General features: G+C 36.0%; 1 protein-coding gene across 1 annotated transcript in view; it reads left to right on the top strand.

Moving 5' to 3' along the window:
• The window catches only part of Gys2 (glycogen synthase 2), a 71,624-nt gene that overhangs the window by 42,554 nt on the left and 20,178 nt on the right, over positions 1-8,892 (top strand). Inside the window, exons 6-11 of the mRNA XM_004634546.2 lie at positions 1,573-1,690; positions 1,864-1,984; positions 5,058-5,164; positions 5,748-5,807; positions 6,836-6,914; positions 8,268-8,381. Of these exons, the coding sequence (XP_004634603.1) occupies positions 1,573-1,690; positions 1,864-1,984; positions 5,058-5,164; positions 5,748-5,807; positions 6,836-6,914; positions 8,268-8,381 (599 nt within the window). The remainder of the gene's footprint in view (positions 1-1,572; positions 1,691-1,863; positions 1,985-5,057; positions 5,165-5,747; positions 5,808-6,835; positions 6,915-8,267; positions 8,382-8,892) is intronic.

Raw genomic sequence — 8,892 nt, 5'->3', positions numbered from 1 at the left:
ATCCAAAAGAGAAGCTTAATGCTATTATTGCCCTGCAACAGAGGCAGTTAAGCTTAACATCACTATCTGTCTGAATATCAAACACCTTAGACATAAAATGGAACTACTATTTTCCAATAATCATGGATAATCTAAAATTTAAATCCCTATAGAATATTAAAAAACAATTACACATTTTTGACAAAGAAATTTAGAAAGCAAACCATATGCAACATTTTAGCAGGACAATCCTATGACGTTTTGTTTTCCTTGTCTCTCATTTACTTTTATTCCTTTTCTTTAAACGAACATTTTCTTTAAAGCAAGTATAGCATTTATTTATATGACATTAGAAGCAGTACGCATTTAGAAGACCAAATGACAGGTATTTTAAGCATGATTTTAGTATTACACATTGCTGTCCACAATGAAGTTGCTTAGTTCACAAATATTCTTCTCTTTTTTAATTTCTTATAACTTTAAAAATGTTTTTAAACATTTTGGATGCTTATATCTGGTAATCTAAATAACTAATTTGAAGACAACGTTATACAATATAACAGTCATGGTTGAATTCCTATTATTCGTTTAGTGATAATTTTTATCATTTGTCTTTCTTTTTTAGCATTTTTTTTTTCTGTCTTTAAAAAAAGTCAGTTGATTTTATCAAACCATGTCAAGGGACTAGGCATTTTCCTTTTTTAATTTTGACAGTACAAGTCATTGAACCCAAAGCCTTTGTGTTGAGCTGCAACCTCAGCTCTTTTTTATTCTTTTGTTTGGAGACCCGGCCAGGATGCTGAGAATACAGGTGTGCATCAACACAACTGGATGAAATAGAATCTTTTAATTGTAAAAGATTCGTCAATAGAATGTAATATGACTATAGTTCAGATCTTCATTGAAAAATCTCCACTGTCATGTGCCAGATTTTTTTATATTCCTTTGTGTTTCTTGCTTTTGCTTTCACTGCTTCTAAATGTAATCCAACCCATGTAATCCAAGGTGTAAGTGTTTTCATCACCTGCTCTGAGTAAGCCCTCTTTTCTGTTCTAGATCTATATAATGGAAAATCAAGAATGTTTTCCATTTGGAAGAACAAAATGCTTTGGGTTCTACAACTGAACGAATCAGTTGTGTTAGAAGAAATTAGAACTAATAAACTATAAAGGAAGATAACAGAGGATATGGGTCTGAGCAAAACATATGTGTCACCCCTAGACCCATGTGAAATTAGAGAGGAAGGCTGTAAGGCCTGAGGAGGGTGGAGAGGGAATGGTCGATGTGTACTAAGTGCATGTACAAATGTGCTAAAATTAAACCAATTAATCTGTATAACCAATTTTCAAGAGAAAGAAAGAAAAAGAAATGGAAATTTATATCACTCATTATAATTTAGATCAAGCACCCCTAATTTTCTATTTCCACTAAAATGTTGAATTCTGAAGTTTTCTGAAACTTAGATTGCATGGTAGTCACGAACTACAAATGTTAGTAGACGTTTAATAGATTTTAAAATACTTTTCCTCCTACAATGGTGCCCCTTCTCTCGGGAGAATTTTGGTGATTTTGTTGTCGTTGGTGTTTCCCCAGATGTAGTTACTCCAAATGGCTTGAACGTGAAGAAGTTTTCAGCAGTGCATGAATTTCAAAATCTGCATGCTATGTACAAGGCCAGGATCCAAGATTTTGTTCGAGGTCATTTCTATGGGTATGCTTTTTTTTATTTAAAAAACAAAATTAGCACGTGATCTCTCAGAGAACAAACAGAATCACTGGGTAAATGTTTCTCTTTCTTATCTCCCTTTGTACCCTGACAGAATTCATCAGTGCAGCTTGTTGTGTTGCTGTATTCCATTCAAAATTGTTTTTGTTTTATTTTAGTCATCTTGACTTTGATCTCGAAAAGACTTTATTCCTTTTCATTGCGGGGAGGTATGAGTTTTCAAACAAAGGAGCGGACATCTTCCTAGAATCTTTATCCAGACTAAACTTCTTACTGAGGGTAAGAATGGATAATGCTCTTATAAGGACAACTTTCTTCTGCAGGAACAGAAGGGCTTTCTGGCTCCTTAAATAGTTTTCCAGAAAACTATGATTTTGAAGATTAGAATGATAACCTTAGCTCGAAAATGCCTCTGCTCTTGCAATATACAGACTAGAATATTACAGTGTTCACTGTGTAATTTGTCCAATAGTCAATTTTTTTTTAAAAAAAAAGAGACCCTCTCACTAGATGTACTATGTCTTCACAAGGCACTTTAACATTGCTTTTCTGTTAGATTTTGCAATCCCTGGCAGGATAAATACAGAGAAATCAAGCAAATGATGAGCAAAATGTCACTCATTTTTGTTAAGCGAGTGAAGCTGTAACTTGGATGTAACTCAGTAGCAATAAAAGATGTCACTTGAGTATGTAAAACTGGGTATCCTAATTCTGACCCTTGGTATCACAGCTAGCCATCTAACAACAAAAGCTGCAATCATGGCCTTGCTGCCCCAAGAGAAACAGGGCTTGCAGAGGGGTACACACTGCATGCTGGGGGCCAAGCACTAGAGGAAGGGCTCACAGAATGTTCAGATTCGAGACAGAAAATGAAAATGGGATGAAGTTTGCAAACTCAGTTCCTTCCTAACGTACCAGCCAGGCCTACCCTCCAGTTTAGCTGTGTTGGACTGTTAATCTAGGACACATGTCACTACAGTGCCTGGATACATGAAGGAGGGAAAAAAGGTCCTTACTCCCAGCAGTGTGCACCCAGGCTTTGCTCAGGAAGGTGAACCTTAAAATAGATTCTCAGTCAATTCAGTAATTAAATTTACCAGAGACTACTATAAAAAAGGGGCCTTGGAGCTGGGGAGATGGCTTAGTAGAATAAGCGCTTCCCTGGCAAGTACCAGGACCTGAGTTCAATCCTTGGTTCCGCCAAAAACAACAAAAAAAGGTGCCACACCATAGTTGTTCATGACAATGAGTAGTTTATATTCCAATCTTATCACTTGAAAATACAGAATAAATAACATGAACTACCCACAGGAGAAGACTATAAAATTTTCACCTTTTAAACTTTTTTTATATTTATTTATTTGATACAGGGTCTCATGATCTTCCAGTCTCAGCCCTACCAGTGCTGGGATTATAGGCATGTGCTAAATGCTCGGTTTCAAGTGACAGGACATGCCCAGGGTTCACAGCATGCAGTACCGGTGCTCTAATTCGGGTACTTGCACTTGCCAGGCAGGCGCTTAGATGGCCGAGTCATCCCTCCAGCCCAAAATGTCTGTATTATTAAGACACTGAGACTATCTGAACTGTCTCTGTACTGAGCTCTGTACTCTCCTCTAATGTGTTCTGTTTTGTTTTGTTTTCCCCTTGAGCAAAGATTTATCCTTGCCTTCGAGCACACACTGTACCAAATACGCTGAAATATTTACTTGAACTACATTAAGGAAGCAGTACCTTAATTTAAAAACATCTGCAATATAGAACTGCAAGCAACAAAATTATTGTTATAATCTCATTTCATATTTCCTAGTATGTGCTTATTCAATAAGCTTTATCAATGAACTCATACTGACATCATACATATAACATATTCAGAAACATTATCAATAGATCTATTCTTACAATTATTACATATACCTTTCTAAAAATCCCTTTGCTTTTATGCTAGACACCAAAAGTAATTACGTTGCTTAGAAAAGCTAAAAGCAAGCATTCTTTTTTCATGTAGCACATTTATTCTTTGATAGTATGTGTACCATTCCTGGGGTGGATTTCCTAGCCTGTGACTTTTGTAGATTTCCTGAGTGTGCTTGATAGTGAAGTATCCATGCTCAGGAGAGAAGGCAATCTACAATATATAGATATTTATATGTTTGCAGTTATAAATAAATGTATGCTTTTATTTCCAAAGCTGTCTAATACATCATTTCCTTTGGAAAGGGACCAGGCTAAATACTATTCCCACATACTAGTGTAGGAAGAAGAAAAGAACTCACAGATATTAGATTTAAAAATTTACTAGTAGTAGTTTTGCTACTATTCTTTTTTTTTTTTTTTTAAATGCGTTTAGTACATGGTCTGTAGGGTCTACAGGGTCTCGCCACATAGATCACACTTCTGTTGTCAGCCTCCCAAGTGCTGGGATTGCAGGTGTGCACCACCACGCCCAGTCTCAATCACCTTCTCAGGACGCCCCAGGGGCAGGGCTGGCACAGCACGCCAGGGATAGAATCCTGGCCGCTGCGTGTGCCTAGGCAGGTGCTTTATTCTGTTGAGCTATCTGGCCAGCCCTACTACTATTCTTTTTTTTTTTTTTTATTTTGGCTGAACCGGGGATTGAACTTAGACCCTTGCACTTGCTAGGGAAGTGCTTATTCCACTGACCCATCTCCCCAGGACCCCTACTACTATTCTTTCATAGGAGCTCAGATAAAACATTAAACCTCCTGTGCCCTTTTTAAACATTCATTAAATGAAGAGAGTGGTATTAGTCTACATGGTTATTATGAGACCTAGGTTCAATTATATATTTAAAATGCCCAGGGTAGCCTGCTATACCAAAGCTTATTTTTTATTTAAGGCCTAAAATCTAGACTGCAACATAATAAAACTCAAGATATTTAACAGAAACAAATGTAAACAATCCTTTTGTGCAAATTAGTATGAGTCAACTAAAAAATGAGAGTGTACGAGAACTAAGTGCATATCAAATTTCTCATCTGAAAATTTTCGCCATGTAATATGAGCTTACTTTAAGTTATTGTTTAACTACAGAAAAGGATTGTGATGTCAATTGCAATTGTTACCTATTTTAGATGGTCAATGCCATTAAATATTTTGTTTCTGAATTTTCACTCTATTAACTGTGACATCTTGGTAACAAGTGAGATTTAAATAAAAACTCCTGAAAACCTTCTGGGAAGATGGAAATACTTTTCCTGTGAATTATAAATAAGTATCTGTTTCTTCCTAATGACATTTCAAAACAGTATTTTTCGAAGTTTAAGGTCCATGTGTCACATGTGTTTTAATCTTAGGCAGCTGACTCTTGTGTTTTCCAATCTCCTGTCAGATGCATAAAAGTAATGTCACCGTGGTGGTGTTTTTCATCATGCCTGCCAAGACAAACAATTTCAACGTGGAAACTCTAAAAGGACAGGCCGTGCGGAAGCAGCTATGGTAATCCTAGGTTTTGTGAGAACTGGGCAGCAGGGAATGCAAAGGGATTTGTTTTTTAATTGCATGAGCTTTGCGATTTCACCTAGAACTTATCCTTTCCCTGTTTTACACCTGTGTCCAATGCTGACCTGGTCTATTACATTATAGGTCTTATTAGAAAAACTTTGGAAAGAACCACTGTGGAAGAAGCAAACCTCTGCAGAAATTTTAAAGATGGGTTGCATGTGTCTTAAACATTTTATTGTGCATATTTAAACTACATATATAACGACTCTCTCTATAATCAGCCTAGAATCAAAAATTATCAACCAATTCCCACACGTGTGGTATCTATACCTGCAGTTCCTGTTCCTTCCTCCCTTCAGCCACCCCTCAATTATGATCAAGCAGAAGACATTTAAGCTCTCTGTACTGGTCAGAGTGTCCTGTTTCCTCACTCAAGCGAAATTAGCAAGTATAAAAGAAAGTCTATAATAGAGACCTGAATTTCAAAGAAGGGTGATGAGACAACCGCATTGTTATGACAAAGGAAGATGAAAAGTTATGATGCCATTAAAATTAGAAATCATTCTATTTTGAACAGGGACACTGCACATTCAATGAAGGAAAAGTTTGGAAAGAAACTCTATGATGGATTGTTAAGGTAGCGTCTTGGAAGACTTATTATTTCTGACTTAATAATTTACTCTCGTGTACTTACTTTGGGCCAAATGTAAAGAAATTAAGGACTTTTGGAGATGTGATATGCCTTGTAAACAATGTTTTATCTTTTATTGGAAAAATATCAAAAAGTTGTTTGTACACCAGAGCACAGTTCTGAATAGGAAAATAAGTTGTAAGTCAGAGAGGACCCACTGCAAATTAAAATTTCAATTTGAAGCTGAGGGAGACACCAAGTCAAAATATAAATGATTTTATATGTGTAATATACATATGTAATATATATACTTGCATTTTATTTTTTAAATAATTTTACGGAGAAACAAATGTCAGTGAGACAGTTTCACAAATGATTACTGGCACATTTTCAATAATTAATACATTGAATATTGTTGTCTTAGTGGTTAATCATTGTACAAGATTCAGACATGATATTCTGCCACAAATACTATTAGAACAAACTTCTCTATTCATTGAATTAAGAGAACGGAGCTGTATATATATCCTAACTATTTTGAGTGTACAGATACAAAAGGGTCGTTCATTTCTATCCTGCTTTTTTGGTTAGTTTTGTCAGAGAAGGGCATTCCATTGTTATTTAAATATTGTAGGTTCTTGAATTCAGCAGACTATCCCAACATAGTCCAGTAGTCCATAATAGTAGTGAGTTTTCCATAAGACTGGCAGTGTCCAAATTTGTTGACTTGAGCTTTTTATAGCTCAGCATATTAATGTGGCTTTACTTTTCGTACTTCATTTTCATACTTTTCTGCTGGATGGTTAAGACCTAGATAAAGCAAGACCTACATAATGAATGTAACTTTTGATACTTACATTTTAAATCTTCATTAATGTGTAATTACTTAATAGTAATCACTTTTTTAAATAAATGAAATATAGAAATATAGAAATAAATATGGATAGAGATAGAGATAAATATAGGTAAATCTGGTACTTAGCACTTAATTTCTGCCAACTTTTTTATTATTAATAATATTATTTTTTTCCTAGAGGAGAAATTCCTGACATGAATAATATTTTGGATCGAGATGACCTAACAATTATGAAAAGAGCTATCTTCTCAACTCAGGTAAAAAGAACCACCCACAGTTTTTCCTTATTATTAAAATTAACCTGTCAATATTTTAATACACCAATTGGGGAACTTTGTAGAGCTGTTAAAGGACATTTTAGCATAGTCACTTTTCCTTTTTGTGATTTTCAGTTAGGGTCTCACTGTGTAGTTCAGGCTGGCCTGGAGCTGACTTTGTAGCCTAAGCTCGTCTCCAGCTCACAGTGATCCTCCTGCCTGAGCCTCCCAAGTGCTGGGATTACAGGCGTGAGCCACCATGCTTGGCTTTTTTTTTTTTTTCTCCAGCATGGTCACTTTAATGGTGACTCTGTGTGACTTTTATGAGTATCTTTGTGGGCTTCTTTCTAGATAAAGGAATATATATATATATATATATATATATATATATATATATTACTGAACCACAAACAGAATACTTAACTCATTTATAGGACAATGGATACATCTTGAGACCAAAATTCTAGGCGAAATAAATCAGACATGGGTTAAGTATCATATGGTCTTTTTATGTGAGCAATTCAAAGTAAAATCATTTCAAGAGGAAAATAAAAGAGATAATAGGAAACAAGGAGTAGAGAGTGCACAGGTGAGGAGCAGGACTAGGGAAAGGGAAGGAGAGAGGAAGGAGAGACAGGAGAAGAACTAATGAAGATTAGGGTATGATACGTACATGGACCAACTCCCCACAAGGAATGTACTTATCCTATATCACAAACACGACTGAGAAGAATAGCAAAATGGGAAGAAAAATGAAAAATCTTTCAAAAGTATGGAATTTGTCCTATAGACACCTACAAAATTCATTTGTAACTAACATGTCCTGTTGCAAAACTGCACATTGTAATAACAAGAAACCTACTAAGTTTTTCCAAAGACAGAGTTTGTCAAAGTAGGAAAAATATCAGTGTTCCCAGTTGAATGGAATTATGGCAAAAAAAAAAAAGGAAAGTATAACAGAAGCTTTAGGCATGCTCCCCAACTCTCGACCCAGTGGTGGGATACCAAGAACTGAAAAACAGTCCCGCGGGAGGACTCTGAAAAAGCTCATCTTGAGTAAAATTCCAATTACCTTTATATTCCGGGTAAGTCCCAGATGCAGTCAGGAAGTGTAGCCTTTGCTCTCATGGTGCTGGGTGTAAACAAGGACTTCATGTGTTCACAGTCTGTGCAAAAAACTCTCAAAGTGATTATCATCTGCTGAAACACATACAAAACTCAGTCATCACCATTTGTCACCTCAAAAGGTTGCTCACCTAGAGGTTGCATCCAATGTTAATGCCCTGTTATTGAAATCAGTCACACTTGTCATTTCCTTCCACAACTGACATTTGCTTCCTTCTGTCACTTCAGCGACATTCTCTGCCACCCGTGACGACTCACAACATGATCGATGACTCCACAGATCCCATCCTCAGCACCATTAGAAGGCTCGGGCTTTTCAACAGCCGCTCAGACAGAGTCAAGGTAGAGCTAAGGGGTCGGGAAGCTTGCTTCCAAATGACAGAGGCTATATATCTGTGGAGAATTTTATAGAAGCTTCTCTTAGTTGTTGTAACATCTAATAGAAATATCTAAAGCATCAGTAAGGAAAATTAGTTGTTTTTTCTTTATGTTAGGCACTCATAGTATAATGAATACTTTATACCACTCTTGAAAACTGAAATGTACTCATGGCTTTGGGTTATAATGCTAACCTTTGGTTTCATTGTACAATATGACCAGAAAATTGCCTAATTCTTAATGATACACTAGCATTCTAAGAATTACTTTGATAACTACAGTACTAAAATGAATGATGTTTGTTTCTTCTTGATAAAGTTCACTTGGAGGGATAATATGAGAAACTTCCAGTTTTAGAGGATGTTTCTTTTTGTTTGTTTTTTTTTAATTTTATGTATTTTGTACAAGGTCTCACTACACAGCTTCAACTCATAGTGATCCTCCTGTTTCAGCCTCCCCAGGGCTGGGATTACAG

This window comes from Octodon degus, unplaced genomic scaffold (assembly GCF_000260255.1).
Source record: "Octodon degus isolate 3935 unplaced genomic scaffold, OctDeg1.0 scaffold00064, whole genome shotgun sequence".
NCBI lineage: Eukaryota > Metazoa > Chordata > Mammalia > Rodentia > Octodontidae > Octodon > Octodon degus.
The sequence above is the reverse complement of the archived record's forward strand: the minus strand, read 5'-3'. Positions and strand labels throughout refer to the sequence as shown.